Source organism: Thermobia domestica, chromosome 12 (genome assembly GCF_964235325.1).
Source record: "Thermobia domestica chromosome 12, izTheDome1.hap1.1, whole genome shotgun sequence".
Classification (NCBI taxonomy): Eukaryota; Metazoa; Arthropoda; class Insecta; order Zygentoma; family Lepismatidae; genus Thermobia; species Thermobia domestica.
In genome coordinates, this window is record NC_137465.1 from 41,139,801 (window position 1) to 41,156,263 (window position 16,463).

General features: G+C 36.5%; 1 protein-coding gene across 1 annotated transcript; it reads left to right on the top strand.

Moving 5' to 3' along the window:
• The first annotated feature begins 698 nt into the window (after positions 1–698).
• Positions 699–16,457, top strand: Tbca (Tubulin binding cofactor A). Its single transcript, XM_081733643.1, has 2 exons — positions 699–971; positions 16,139–16,457. Exons 1-2 carry the CDS (start codon positions 728–730, stop codon positions 16,342–16,344), a joined length of 450 nt encoding a protein of 149 aa, XP_081589769.1. The 5' UTR covers positions 699–727; the 3' UTR covers positions 16,345–16,457.
• Positions 16,458–16,463: the final 6 nt, after the last annotated feature.

A 16,463-nucleotide genomic window follows, 5' to 3' on the forward strand; every position in this document is an offset into this window, starting at 1 on the left:
AAGTTTCAGCTCACAGATTTTGCAACGCTGCACTCTACATGAAAGACGTGTTAAGAAAGGAAAAAAAATATGTAGTAGGCAAAATTCAAAAGTAAATATACACCAGTACTTCATGTTTAGAACCCTAGAATTACTAGTATAAAGTTATTACAAGTGCTATACAACGGTTGGAGTAAATGAGTGCATATAAAAGGTGATCGTATTAGGTACTATATTTCACCGATGGAGTATTTCTGCAAGTGTACAAAAGCTCTATTTTATGTTTACAAGTGAAACCATCTCAAGTTCTGTAGGAACTCTTTGTCACTACGAAAAACTACGTGTTTTCACTATCCTCCCTTACCTGTATGGCCATCGTTGTTGACGCGCTTGTTACCATTGAAAGCAACCCGTGCGGGTCTATTAGCTTAGGCTTGTCCAGACTTGTCAGTGGCTATGCAGCACAGGTTGGTTCATGTTTTTTGTACTGTAATTTTTATGTCACATATCTAGACGCTGTATTTATACACAAATCGTGAAATAAAAATTTTCAACGATAATTTCGAGTGATGTGCCTTTATTTGTTCTTTACGGAAATTAAGTTTACAGATTATTCAATGATTTATTAATTTGAAATTATTAAAATTTTGGAGCCCTTGCTACTGATATGTTGGATCCTGGGTTAGCAACGCTGCTTCTGTGCATTGCGTTCTTCAGTTTTCATTAATAAATCTGTCCGGCGTTTTGCATGTGTTGGTGTTCTGACGAATGGGCAAGGAATGTTTTGATTAATGTAAATAGTTTTTTGTCGACAGCAGGTATTATATATTTTACTTCTAAAACCCGTAGTAATTATATGAAAATGGCAGATCCTCGGTTAAAAGCTATCAAAATTAAGTCTGGTGTAGTTAAGCGTTTAACAAAGGAGAAGGTGATGTACCAGAAGGAGGCAGATGAACAACGAGTGCGAATTCAGAAGATGAAGGATGAAGGTAATATTATTTTTCACTGTGTCGTTAAATTTTTGTGACAAGAAAATTATTCTTTTTCTTCTGAATGCCATAATACAAAAAGTGAAAATTGTTCATAAATATGAATAACTACGAACTTTTCTTAAAATGTCATTGATAAAGATAATAAGTTTACTTGTATTAACGTACAGGATGGTATTGAACATTTTGATAGTAACGTATAATCATCAATATTTATCTTCAATGGGAGAATTATGTTACAATCATAATTGAAATAAACGATCAGAGAAAGTTACGGGAGGATTGAATTAAGTTCATATAATAGGTTGAGGTAAAGTGCTTCCTACTTAAGATTGCCAAGTTTTGTAAATCATGTTTCCGTGTCATCTTGGATATGCTGTGATATGCTTATTGATTCGTATTGAAGAGTTAGTATATAGAAATGGGTATAAGTTTCGAAGGCCTCCATGGACATATATTCCGAAGTTGGTCATCCGCCTGGTTTACGACAAAAAGCGTAAGGTTAGGTTAGGCCAGACATAAGTGAGCATAATCAAAGAATGTTCTTTCGTTGCTGTCCTCTGCCAAGTTAACTTTTCATCATGTGGCTTACCGTTACATTAAAAAATATAACTTTCTCTACTTGCTATTTGTTGTTCGATTTATTAATCCACGATTCTAACAGTGTCAAAAGATTTTCCTCATCACCGTATTGTTTCACAAGCTGTATTACTGTTAGCTGACATCCAAGACAATATCTGTGTATAGCCACAACCGTGTTCAGACGTTATTTTTCCACAAGCCAACGATGCGGTAACCTTGCGCCAAATAGTTTCATGTTTATGAGCGCTTATAAAAAAGTATAGGACCTACACAACTGCTGCTCTTCTTATATATTATCAAGTACTTACACGAGCAATTATCTACAAGGCATGGATAAAAAGTAATGGCACAATTGTTATAATTCACAAATGACTGTATTAGAAGGGAAAATACGTTTTACATTCCTTCAATGTAATCACCCCCCATGTCCACAACCTTCTGCCACACGTATGGAAGGCGCCGTACTCCGTCAGCACGTTGTTCTCTGGCTATGTCTCGCAGCGACCGCCCTACGGCATTGAGCATGGCCTGTCTGGTGTTGTATCGTTGTCCGCGAAGTGGTTGCTTCATCTTGGAAAACAGGTCATAATCGCACGGACTCATATCCGGCGAATATGGTGGATGTTCCAGAATCTCCCAGTTCCAGGCACGTAAAAGATCCGTCACAGCGGTAGCTGTGTGACAGCGTGCATTGTCGTGCAAAATGATTGGGGTCCGTGCCAAAAGATCAGGTCGCTTTCTCCGAAGTGCGGGACGCAGATGGTGTTGCAAGAACGTAATATTGCGCATTCACAGTCTGCCCTGCTGGTACAGCATGGTGCAGGATAACCCCTTGGACATCATACGCCACTATCAACATCACCTTCACTCCTCCCTGACTAGGGCGCACAGTCTTTGGCCGAGGGGAACCGGGATGCTTCCATTCGTTGGATTGGCGCTTCAAACATGGTTCGTAGGATCGAACCCAGGTTTCATCAATGGTAACGATCCTGCCCAAGAAATTGTCACCCTCCCTCTGGTTACGGTCCAGCAATTCTTGTGCCAGTGCATATCGATACCATTTCTGCACCTCGGTAATGACATGTGGAACCCAACGTGCTGCAATTTTGCGAAAACCCAGGATGTCGTTCAAAATGTGAAGCACAGTTTTATGGCACACCCCAACCTCTGCCAATAACTCACGCGCAGTCCACCGTCTATCCACTTCCAGCAAGAATGCAAGGAGCTGAATTGTCATGTTGTCCACTGGAGGTCGTCCAGAAGGTTGGCGGTCTTCCACGTTCTGTCTGCCTTCACGAAACACTTTAACCCATCGAGCTACGGTGCGGTATGGCAACGTTGCATCACCACAGGCTTCCCGCAGTCCCTGAAAACATTCTCGTGCACTACGACCACGTGCCACTTCAATTTTGATCCACGAACGCTGTTCATGTTTAGTGAACATTGTGTTTAGAGCGCTTCCACGCGCGATACCAATTTGACGCCACTGCTCTCGTTGACTAACTAACCCAGAAGCGTTCCCACTCACCTAAGTTCCTCAACTGAGATTGTCTTCTCCGGTGCTGCCACCTCGCGGTTCTCCGTCACTAGACTGGCGCGTGCCGGCAGGGTTGCCAGTACTTTTTATCCAACCTATGTATTTCTTCCCGGTAATTTCCCGGTAGGGCCCTTTCAAACAATTCTTTGCCAGAGTTCACAATTTTTCTTTCTCTTGCGTCCCTTCCGATTCTGTCGTTTTTCAGCTGCTTCGATTGTGTCCATTTTGGAATAGAAACACCAGATATATCTCCGTAACAGTGCTTCCACTGCAACCGACTCTTGCACAACGAAGTTACACACACTTCGCGTCGGCTCCTCATATCTATCAATGCTTGCTTCACTGGCCGCACACAGTGGCGCGTTATCGGTAGCACTCTACCGCAAGCTGTGTAACTTTGTTGTGCAAGAGTCGGTTGCAGTGGAAGCACTGTTACGGAGATATATTTGGTGTTTGTATTTCGAAATGGACACAATCAAAGCAGCCGAAGAACGACAGAAGCGGAAGGGACGCAAGAGAAATGAAAATTGTGAAATTTGGCAAAGGATTGCTTCAAGGGGCCCTCACCTTAAGGGCCCTAAAATGGTGGGAAAACTGTGTGAAAAACGAGTTTGTTTTCAGTTTTATTTCTTTTTGACAATGTTACCATCACTTTCAGTCCCCGAAGAAAGTACATGTTGTACCTAAGGGTATAACAAATTTTAACCAAAAAATCAGCGACGTGTCCTCCCCTAAAAAATTTTTGTTCTACAATTTTTTGAAATTTTCAACACGCAAAAAAATAAAGAAAATACCCATCGATGTTTTGAAAAAAATTCACATTTACATGTAAATAGTATCTATAATCTGTGAAACTTTCAAAATTTTTCGAGTATCCCCACCAAAATTAAAAAATATTCAAAGTTTGAGCATGTATGATACGATAATTCGGTAAGGGGAGAAATAGGAGGTCAAAATTTTTTTGAGGTAGTTTTAGGTCAAGGGTAACCTTTTGGGTCAATAGCAACCCAATTTGGATCAAGGGCCGATTTCACTATCTTACTAGGAAAGACCCTTTGACAAGAATTTTTACGCTATTGCTGGTGTTGATTCTACAGAATGCTTATTTGAGGAGTAGCAACTAATGGCGGAACTAAACTGTTGTTGTTGGAAAGCCAAATTTTACTGAAGAATACTTGTGTTGCCGTCTAATGTATGAAATAATACTGATAGCTTTACTAATGTACTTACATTTTTACTGCTGGTACAGGCACCTATGGCCTTAAACTCGTCAAATGTATGAGGGATAACGTCCCACGGCGTCGCCGAGCACACTATTCACGGAAAGTATTTTCTAAAATATAAAATTGCAGATTTTACTTCAAATAGGCTATAAACACAATCCATACATTAATTTGTTGTATAATTATCTCAAGCTAGGGTAAGTTTTTTATTCATTCAGTGCATTGAGAACTTTATATAGGTCTAATATTGAATGTTGTTGTATGGTATACTCTAACATGAAAGCATCTAATTCGCCCAAGGGAAGTCCAAAATCTCATAAAAAGTCACTTTCAATGTGATCACCGTAGTTGTACCGATAATATACTTTAAAAAGCTCAAAAACCCAGGTGGGTCTAACTCTGCAATCACTTCCGCTTACCTTCACGGTTTGTACAGATACCCCTCTGCCTTCAAAAAATTGTGTACGATACTTTCTTGACTACTTGAACATCAGTATCAGCTCATTTCTTCTGTAAATCATCGTGTTTTTGCCACTTTTGGCTGCCCAATACTAAACAGTTACCAAGATTATATATTATACCTATATATGTAAACGAGCAATTGTACAGATTAAGAATATAACGGCACAGAGATAGTGAAAATTGTCTTTAGTTTGACGCCTTTCACATGATTCGGATAGTTGGGGGCGTGGTGACCTATAATAACTTAAGTTTTTTGTAACATTTTCTGCATGTTTCAGTTGATTGTTTGAATTCGTGCTCTATTAGGTGATCTTTCGGTTCTTTCACTAAATGACACAGGATTATGGAAGTTATTAGTTGTCTAATGGGAATATGTTTCATTAAAATATATTCCTATGAGGCCGCGGTGGCTCAGTGGTAGAGAGTTCACCTCTGGTGCTTGGGGTCCCGGGTTCGATCCCAGACCCCGCCAAGTGAGCTTTGTGGTGGACAAAACACCGTGTGCGTGGGTTTCCTCGGGGTTCTCCCGTTTCCTCCCACTTTCTTCATTCCACCATTTCATTCATCACTCATCATCACCGTCTTCTTTACCCTAACCGGCATAACCGTGGGACGTAAAACTAAAGATTTCATTTCATTTTCAAAATAAGTTCCTATTACTGCTAATTTTCAAAGTTCATTTCTTATCGATATAACCAATCTTCGTTAATAATTTTTGTTGCACTATTTACAGGGTCATTCCACGTCAGTTCAACCAAGGCTTTTAACCCACTATCTCAGATTTCCATGAAATTTAATAGAGTTACAAAACTTTTTATCCTGATTACAAAAGTGTAAGTTTTATTGCAATAACATCAGTGGTTCAGAAGTTATTGCATTTCAAAAGAGAAAAAAAAAATCCATTTTTAACAGTCGCGACATATTTCCCCGTTTTGTAAGAACACTAGAACAATCATATTTCGGTTCCTATTAATGCCAGAAACATGGTACTTTTTTTTTATTCAGATTGTCTTGAAATTGTTTATCATTTAAAAAAATGAAAACTTTCCTTAAAGCTGATAGAAAATTTATAAAGTCATTTGAAAGGTAACATTTTTAGAAAACAACTAGAACGCCATTTTGTAAACTTCAGACCTTTATTTCTCAAAATCCCCATCATGAATTTGAATGAATTTGTTTTTGTTTGAAAGCTTATTACATCTAATTTTACATATACAAAAATTGTCGGCCATCCAAGCACTGAGGAGATATCCCAGTCAGTTTGCCAACTGATTGTGAAATAAACTTTTTCCAATAACTTCCATACGATTTTACGTATCAACCCCAAAATTGGTATAAGTACTCTTCGGTATCCTAGAAACACGTCTGTGAGCATTACCACTCCTCCCAAGCAACCCAATTGTCAGGGCTGCCAACCAAGTTCAGGGTTGCCTATCACAGCGTTAGACGTATCTGTGCCACATTTTTCAGTAAGCTTATTACATCTATTTTCACTAAACAAAAATTGTGATGGGCCATCCAAGCACGAAGGAGAAATATGGAGTTTCGAAAATTTGTAGTTAAGGGGGAAAATACAATAATCTGAACAATAAATGGGCATTAACATTTTTAAATGTTAATCAGAATAACTACCAAAGAAGCAAATATAATAAGCTTGACAGTATTATAAGGCCTATATGTTATGGCACATAAAATAAATATTCTGCTTTGCTGTAATTAGATATTAACATCAATTACTTTTTGTAAACGTTTCCCACAGTGAAGTAACTACTTGCAGAAACTTTGGATAACTGATATGTTCTGCCGGCAGCAGTTGTTACATCCTCTTTACAGAAAATGTGAGTAAACGGAACACAACAAGGAACCATTTTCATTTATTTATTTATTTATTTATTTATTTATTGAAACAGAACACAACAGGTATTATACCCAATTACAGTGTTCATCTTTCATGAAATAATATATTTACAATTTCCCTTTTAAACCTTGTGAGGCAATCAGCGTAAATATCTATATTATTTGTCATTTTTAAGAGTCTGTTGTAGGTTGCACTAATCCTCCATGTTGGCGACTTATTTAGGATATTATTCCTTGCTTTTGCACAATAAAATAAGTTATAGTTTTCTGGACGTGTTTTTCTACCTGGGACGTTTATTTGAAAGCTCGAAAGCAATTCGTTGCAGACTAGCTTATACCTTGCACAAAAGCTTATACCTAGCAGTTTACCTTGTACAAAAATATCATGTCAGATAACGTTCTTCTTTGTTTGAGGGTTAGAGTTTCAAAATTCCTATTCAATGAATTAGTGTTTTCAGTTCTTGGAAAAATGTTCTTGTACCATCTAAGAAATTTGGATTGGATTTTTTCTATTTTTAGTGAGTTAAATTTTGTATCTGGGTTCCATACAAGCGTCGCGTATTCGAGTTTGGATCGAACGTAAGTTTGATATAATTTATGAAGTGTGGCAGGTTTACGAAACTCCCTACTAATTCTTAGAATAAACCCAAGATTTCTGTTCGCTTCATTTATTATGTTATCAAATATGAGTTTCAAATGTAAATTTCGTATCATACATTACTCCTAAATCATTGACAGTACTTACAACGGGTAGTTGAGTCTCATTAATTGAATATTTAAATTGCACTGGTTTTTTACGTTTTGTAATACTCATGATTTTACATTTACTAATATTTACATTCAATAAATTACTTTGACACCATTGCACCACTGAATTTATGTCTTGTTGAAGTTGATTACAGTCATTTATGGAATTTATACATCTAAAAAGTTTGAGATCATCGGCATACAACAGTTTGTGGGAATACGTTATACATCTAGGAAGATCATTTATAAATATTACAAATAGTAGTGGACCCAAATTTGACCCTTGTGGAACACCAGATATTTGCAAGTATTCGGTTGACTTGTATCCCTTATATACAACGAACTGCCTTCGGTCTCTCAAATACGACTCGAAGAGCCCAATTAACTCTGCGGAGAAGTTAAATTGACGAAGTTTCTCTATTAGTACCTTGTGAATTACTCTATCAAATGCTTTCACAAAATCGGTGTAGATAATATCTACTTGACCACCTTGATCTAGGGTTCTTGCTACAAAATTGTTAAGAATACTGAGATTTGTGACTGTCGATCTACCCTGGACGAAGCCATGCTGGTATTCTGAAATTGATAGTTTTATATGATTTTCAATCCGTTTATAAAGAATAGATTCAAACACTTTAGCAAAAGTACTCAATATTGATACAGGCCTATAATTTTGAATATCTTTACCATTATTAGACTTAGGAATGGGACAGACGTTTGTTATTTTCCATTTACTGGGGAATTTAGAAGTAGAAATAATTAGGTTGAATAAAATATAGAGTGGAAGTAGAAAGTGTTCTTCACATCCCTTTACTATATAATCTGGAATACCATCAGGTCCTATCGTTCCTTTCCCCTTCAGTTTTCTTATTGCTTTTTTAATATCAGTCATCTCAATTTTTAGAATCCTTAATTTGTCCAGTGTCTCATATGAGCTGTTACTATTACTACTGCTATCCATGATATCTTCGTTATTATAGACTGACTGAAAATATGTAGCAAATGAATTTGCAATCTCGTCATTACTAACTAATTCTTGGTTATTGTATGTCAGCGTGTTACAATTAAGGTGCTGGGTCTTAGTTTTAACAAAAGTCCAGAGCTGGGAAGGATCAGTTTGTAACGTGTTTTCTGTATTCGCAACAAAGTTACTATATTCTGTTCTAATTTCTTTTTTAAGTTCATTTCGTAACTTCTTAAATTCTAGGAAGTTATAAGCTATATTTCTGCTATTGTGCTTAATTGCCCTGTGGTGATGGGCTTTTGTTTTTATTTTCCTAATTATATTCTTAGTAAACCAAAACGGGTACTTTCTATTTACCTCTTTTTTGAGAGGAATGCACTTATCAAAAATATTACATATTATATTATAAAATGATTCTGTAGCCGTATCAACCTCAGAATAACAGCTAAAGAATGTCCAGTCAATATTTTGAAGTTCAGAATAGAGTTGCCTAAAATTAGCTTTTCTAAAATTATATGTGCTGATATTACTTTTTTTGTTTATACCTAATAATTTGCTTAATTTTACTGTTATGGATAATGCTGGGTGGTACACATCCTCCTTAACTAAAGGAAATATGTCCCTAGTGACTGTTACGCTGTCTAAGTTCGAAAGTACTAAATCTAAAGTTTTTCCAAGATTATTCCTAATATTATTAAAAGATGCTATATTGTACAGCGACATAAAATTATGTAAGCATTGATATTTGGCTGAGGTATTCAGAAAATTAAAATCTGTGCCTGTGATTTCTGGTAAATTAAAATCACCAAATAAGAGGATAGTGCAACCTGGCTGACATTTTGACTCTATACCTTGAAAAACCTCTTCATACTGCTCTATCTTTGAATTAGGTACAAAATATACAATACAAACATATATGGTCATTTTATCAGTTGTAATCTTTGTTAATATACAATCTGTACTTATTTCAGAGCAGTCTATAGCAAATATCTTATATTTTTTCAGCACAGCTAGTAACACTCCCCCTCCCCTTTGTTTCCTTGTTTCTTTTAGATTTCTATCACATCTAAACACTGAATATCTGTCATCAAAGAGTTCTGTGTCATAGTTGTCGCTTTTCAGCCACGTTTCACTTATTCCAATTATATCATAGTTTGATGACAAGATATTACAATAGAAATTGTACGTTTTGGACCTCACCCCCCTAGCATTTTGATAAAAGATATTTAGGAGTGTGTTGGTGTCTTTTCTTTGTCCCTTGGTATTTCCAACTTTCACTTCTTGCAAGTGACCAGATTTTTCATGCTTCAATTCCTTACCTTTGCTTAAGTCCTCTCTATGTCAGGGCATCACCTTCCCCCCTCGACCTCTTGTAGCTGTCAATCTTGTGTTTCTCCTGCATAGTTGAGGAAATGACGCATCATCACCTGTCCTTGAACAGTGATCCATTTGCATTGTTTCCAACTCACTTGAACCACCTTGTGAAGAAAGTTCACTCTGGTCACACACATCACTAACACTTTCCAGCTCTTCTAACACAAATGGTTTATTATCAATGTACACTTTATCAAATCTTAAGAAAGCGCGTTTACCTTCTTCTCTGGCTTTTTTCATGTGTACCGTCAGTTTCTTTCTCACTTCACGAACACGCGCGGAAAAGTCCTCAAATATTATAGTGGGAGTCCCTTTTGCCTTATACGCACTTCTTAAAATTTCTAACTTCCGTTTATATGAGAGAAATTTCACAATAATGGGCCTGTTCCTGCCTCTGCCTAGTCTATGCGCTCGCTCAATATCGTGTTCCGAGAGTTCAATTCCGAGGCGTTCTTGAACAAACTGTTTTACTGCATTCTCACAATCTTCCCAAGTCTCATTGTTCTTCCCTTGTAAGTTTGTAAAAATTAGATTGTTCCGTCGCGAAAAATTCTCAAGCCTATCTATTGTATTTCGATTCATTACAATTTCTGCCCTAAGTCTTTTATTCTCCTCTTTCACCTCTCTTAACTCACTCAGCACACTTTCTAACCGTTTACAAAATTCAGCATTGCTCTCGCACAGGCCATTCATCTTCCCTTCCATTGTCTCCAATTTTGCGAACACATCCTCCAAGGTTCGGGGCCCAGGGTTGGTCTCTAAACCAGCTATGACTAGCAGAATTGAGAGAACTACTCCTACAAAGAATAGATTAACGTTACTTCGGAAATGTATGCTATGGGGATGGCAACACTTCACACTTCATCCCAATAAAATTAGAGAGATGGACCATGGGGCTATAGGAAATTCACTGATGTATCGCCTTCATCACTATTCATTAATTAAAATCTTCATCCAGACTTGTACGTTTTGCTCCAATCTTGAATGGACCAGTTTTTTCAAAACAATGCATTACACGTGTTCCCGGAATATTTTTACTCTCAGAATTCTTTGTTGAAGTGTGGCACGAACAACAGTCATTTCTTCTTTGTGCACAAAGAAAAACATGGTGCTAATCATGTTTTCTTCACAGAAATGAAACATAAAGGCATATGTATTTATTTGATCGAGATATGATTTCTTTTAGTTTTCTTACAAAACGGGAAAATATCACGTCGCTACTGTTAAAAATGGATTTTCTTCTCATTTTTGAAATGCAATAACTTCTGAACCGCTTATGCTATTGCAATAAAATTTACATACTTGCAATTAACAAAAAGTTTTATAAGGCTACCAAATTTCAAACAAATCTGCGATAGTGTTTAAAATTTCCCCAAATTTTTGGTTGAATTGACGTGGAATGACCCTGCAGTGAGTTCGCATTTTTATTGTGGGTATCGTTCTGTGAATTTAAAAGCTTGTCGTCGTTGCAACGGAGTTCACTTATGTTAGCAAATATTGAGATATTTCAGCCTATATTCATCTCACGAGCGAATGTGTTACGTGATATCATTGAAGTTTGGTTTTATTTCGGTCATATTATGATTTGTGTTTTATGCGTTCCATTGGTTGTTTGCGGTGTGTATGAAGTTTCTGTTATTTTAGGCAATTCATTCATTAAAGATTCAAAAAAAAATGTCTATGTTGTAATCTATCGTACTAACCATTACCATAAAATATAAAGTAAAAACTTGGCTCAATAACAGAAGTAAAATCTTATTTACAGGTTAAATACTGAACTGAAATAACCTATCTTAACCCAAAATCTAACCTAACAAAATTAAACATTTTCCCATAGTCTTATTTATAGATTAACCGTTTGATACTCCTGCTTTTTAAAGAGAAGATATTGGCCTTCAGTTAAGCATCTACTGCTTTGGCACTATTCATCCGAGCATCATGCTTCAAACGTCATTCTTTTCAGAATAAAACAGGCTTTCAATGGAACCAATTTCGCGAGTGTATGAACGTATGCCAAAATTTCCTTTGGGAAGTTTGGCAATCCCTGGGTCGGCCCTGGCTTGCATGTACCTGGATAAAGTCTACCTTGAAATGTACTCCTGTCCTTTCGTAACGCATGTGCCAGATGGTATTGCAATTTCTTAAAATAGTTACGAGGCAATAAAATATTTTTCAATCCGGTTGAAAGATCTAAAATTTCTTGAAACCGTGAAAAGATAACGAACTAAAATAAAAGTTTTAACCGCAATACTATCATGATTCATCCGAAAAGAAAAGCTTGTCGCAAAAATAGTCACAGAAAGTCAGAAAACAACACGCACTTCTATCACAAAAAATAACTTCGAACACTCTTTCAAAACAACTACACTGTGGAGAAAAAAAAATCTTTCTGACTTCTATAAATAAATAGGGGGTTGAAGAGGTGGGAGCTGATAAGAAACATTTTGTCATCTATGGTTATGCACTTTTGAAACCTGCGTTTGTTCGTCGTTTGACACAATCGAATATTTGCAGTCACATGAGAAACACATGTAATTCAGATCAATAGATATTTCGATATGGCGTCATCACTATATATGTGCTTGCCGGTCAGCTATAGCGACTTGAATTCCTTCCTTGAACTTTAAAAAGTAAAAAGTTAAAAAAAAAGAAAATCCGTTCCAATAAAGTACGGTCCATAAGGGCATATATTCGTGACACATCGCGTGTGTTACGAAATCTCAAGGGGTTTGTAACGATCCAGTTTGGATGTTCCAAATCTGGAGACACTATATTGAAAAGATTTTTCATCAGAAGTACCTTCATCACAGAAAAGTAATTCGATTTTTACTAGACGTGATTTTAACAGAAAACATTATCACATACGTATGTCAGTATTGTAGATTATGGAACTTAGGAAACAAGAATTAAAGAAAAATTAACCAGAAGGAATTTAGAAATAGAAGTTAGGAAAAGAAGGAAAATACACCGGAAGAATGCCGAGATGGTGTTAACACAGCAACCATCGAAAGGAAGATGGAAGATTGTCTAGTTAATAACCTATACAGATGAGTGAATAGATTCTGATTAAACTGAATTCATGATTTTAATTACAAGCAAAATAAAGTTTCCTTCCTAGACCTATTCAGATATGACTCATGATAATGTAACCTTGAAGTCATTAATAGCTAAAGAAGTTATTACAGAAAAAGAACATATTATTTTTATATGTAGTTAAGATAGTTTTGAAGATATATTTATTTTTTAAATTTATTTTATGTATTTTTTTTATTTGTTCTTCATATTATTTTACTCCAATATTGTATATTTCAAAGTTGTAGGTAGTCAAGAAAATTAATGTAGAATTTCGTAATGTCTTATTCATTTTGTATTTTGATAATATTTTATGTCAAAATAGTATATTTTGAAAGGCTTTAAATAATCGTTTTCAAAGTTTTATATCGTGGCCTCGCGTAGCATAGTCGCTAACGCTCTCGTCTTCGGTGCGAGCGTTTCCGGGTTCGATTCCCGGTGGGAGCACTCGGTAGAAAAAGTCTCAAAGGCTTTTTCAAGCCAGCCATCCTGATTAAGGTTTTTCTGGGTTTTCCTCATTCACGTCGGGCAAATGCCTGGGTAGTACCTACTTACAGATCCCAGGCCGCTTCCTTCCGTCCCTTTTCCCGGATAGTGTGCTCATCGAGGGACGTCATCCCTCATACGTGACGGGCTAAATGGCCGTATAGATGCCGAAAGTCCAGAAATCTAAATCCTAAATCCCCTAAATCAAAGTTTTATTTATGGTATGATTTTCGACTCCCTAAGGAGAGAATTAAGCTTAGGTTTGGAGAATGTCATCGAAATTAATTATATTTCTCGTTAAGATTTGATTACGCCACTTTTAATGTTCTAGTTGTTCGTAAAAATAAATTTCTTTTACCTTCATTATCCAAAGGAAAATTGCCTGTAGAGAGGTTGGAATAAGTAGACTTGTTTCATTGGCAGGATTAGGATTATTATCAGTTTTCGCTTACCCAAAATTCATTAGTTTAGGCAGTCCCGTCTAAGCTACTTGTTCAACCACACATGGAGGAAAAAGAAATGTATGAACATCGATTGTGTAATGCAAGTTAAAACATGTTATTGGGTGTAGTCATAAGCCGAACAATATTATTCACACACGGAAGACTTATATTTCGAGTTGACTACTTGAAACGTCTAGAATTAACATTGTTGACTGCTGTTGATTCATGCCTTGTCCGGCATGACACTGTATTGAGAAAGGAGAATTTTACCAGCAATTACAAAGTCACGATGAGCGTTGGGTTGCTTGTCAGGTTTTCGGATTCGTTACATGATCAAAGCAGTGATCTATAAACTGATTACATATGGAGAAGTAGACATAGATACGGTTGTAGGTATTTTCCAAGAGTGAAGTTGGTCGTTTTCGATATGGTGCAGAGAATGGTCGTTAAATAAAGAAATATTTTGAACCTAGTCCTTCCTTTGCTGGAATTTCAAGTAAGTGCTTCGTGTACTTTTCCACCGCACCTGGGTGCTGATCGTATTGTTCTACTGCAGTTGTATCGTAGTCTAATTCGGTCCAAGCTATCATTTATCTTCTTGCTTTTCTCTGCTGAAACAATTTGATATTGTTCATCACCAGGGATTAGACTAGGTACTGGTGCAAAAGGTGATCTTTTGTCAGTCTTTATGCAGACGCAAGTTAACCATCATTACCCTATTACTGTGAAAGATTTCTCAGAAATTATACAGCCCATCTGCATTGCATCTCTGACACCCCTTTCAGCTTTCCGTTGCATAGTGGCCAGACTTGCGACCGATACGCAGCACGCCCTCGGACTACACGTTCGTACTTAATACTAACGTGAGGAATAATAATTGAGGAATAATTTGTATTGCTATCTCTTCCTTTGCTACTATTTGTTTGTTCTCTTTCATTTTGGTATTGATTCCCCCAAGGCTCGATCTTTGTCAGCACAAACCAAACAGCACGAAAGTACGCAGCAATACCAACAAGATTTTGAAGTGTTGCTGGAACAGTACCTCAATTTTAATGTGTTTTGTACGGATGGTTCAAAAAGTACGAATTTTGTTGGTTGTGCCTTCGTTCCAGACGAGAGCAGTTCAGAGTTTAGTTTGCACCGCCTGTGTTCAATATTTACTATTGAACTAATAGCAGTTAAGCTTGCTCTCGGTTACACGCTTCAACTTTCATTTTGTCGTATAGTTAATATGGACTGACTCACAAAGCGTTATAATAGATCTGAAGAATGTCTACAAAACACCTGTAAGTAAAAGACATTCTTGAGAGATACAATCAGCTACAGCAACGAAACTTATATCGTCGCTGTTTGCTGGATGTCGGCATTCGGGGAAACGAGCGTACTGGTTAGCAGCCAAAAGCGCCGCATTGGCAGATGTTGCACTGAAGAACTCTGTTGCCTGCTCTGATCTTAGTAGTTATTTCCTGTAACGGATGCGTTCTCACTGGCAAGCTGAATAGAATCAGGCTAACCAAAATAAGCGCTAGTTAGTTAAACTTCTTCCAGGCAATTAATATACGTTATCACGTATTAGCCGCCGAGATGTCATGTAGTAGTCGACACCATTCTTTAAAGTATTTGAATTGGAAATAGAAATGATTACATCATGCCGTGTTACAGTCTTTAACATTGACCGTTACCCAGCCTATTGTTGGATTTTTGTGAGTGAGGCGGGGAATCATTCGAATTTGTTGTAAGTTTCGGTTATGTTCTTTCTTTAAAACATAATTGATATTTTATTGTTTCACAATTCTGATAGCCTGTTTCCAATTTTTGTTCGTTTATAGACTATCATCAACAAGGGAGCTTTGAGATTTTGTTAATTATGTTATTTTTGTTAATAAAGTTTATCGCATCCTTCTTATAAATTGCCCGTCTCTGCGTTCAGTTTTTTTTTTTTTTTTTTACATTATATGTAGAATTCTTTAAATACTGGTTCCTGGTGCTCATTACGTTATGCAGTAACAAAATGAATGGAAAACATCAACATTTCGTCTTAAAAGAGATTATATCACGTCAAATGATGGCTACATTACTGTTGAACATCAGATTTTGTATTCAGTTTTCTTAAAATTTTGAAAATGGCGCATAGTTCGTTTTTACATAACGGTACAATTAATGGTGAAGTCCTTTGTAGTACCTGGACCTCCCGAATGTTACATTTTCTGTAGTTTTAGTGTGTGGGTAATCCTGATGTAGCAGCACTATTTTGTTTGAAGTCCCATAATTCTGGTGCAAATATATCGTTTAGTGATGGCAATTGTTGAACTTACAGTTTACTTTGTATACACCACTGAAGAGTTGTGAACAAAATAATTCTTGTAAAATAAGAAGTATGAAAATTATTACTGATTTAATATTATTATGTTCTTTCGTAGGAAAAGATGAACATGACGTAAGAAAACAAGAAGAAGTGTTGCAGGAGTCTTTGATGATGGTGCCAGATTGTCAGAAGCGTCTAGTGAAAGCAGTCGAAGACTTACGAAACGTCCTTGAGTCGGAAGCGGAGTTGAGTGAAACGGAGGAATATAAAACAGCAAAAGAAATATATGATGCTGCTCAAGTGCAAGTAACAGCTAATTAGCTGTGTAATAATTACATTACAAATTCGGTTTTGTTAATTAACTAAAAACAAACTCACTAGTGTGTTTGACATTTTCTCCTTTCTTTTTTTTACTAAGTGCCGTTATTTTAATTCCATAA

Excerpts from the sequence above, each read along its gene's own strand:
- Tbca (XM_081733643.1), top strand. The coding sequence starts at position 728 with ATGTGTTGGTGTTCTGACGAATGGGCAAGGAATGTTTTGATTAATGTA. Across the intron at positions 972-16,138 it reads TCAGAAGATGAAGGATGAAG|GAAAAGATGAACATGACGTA; the intron begins GTAATATTATTT and ends GTTCTTTCGTAG.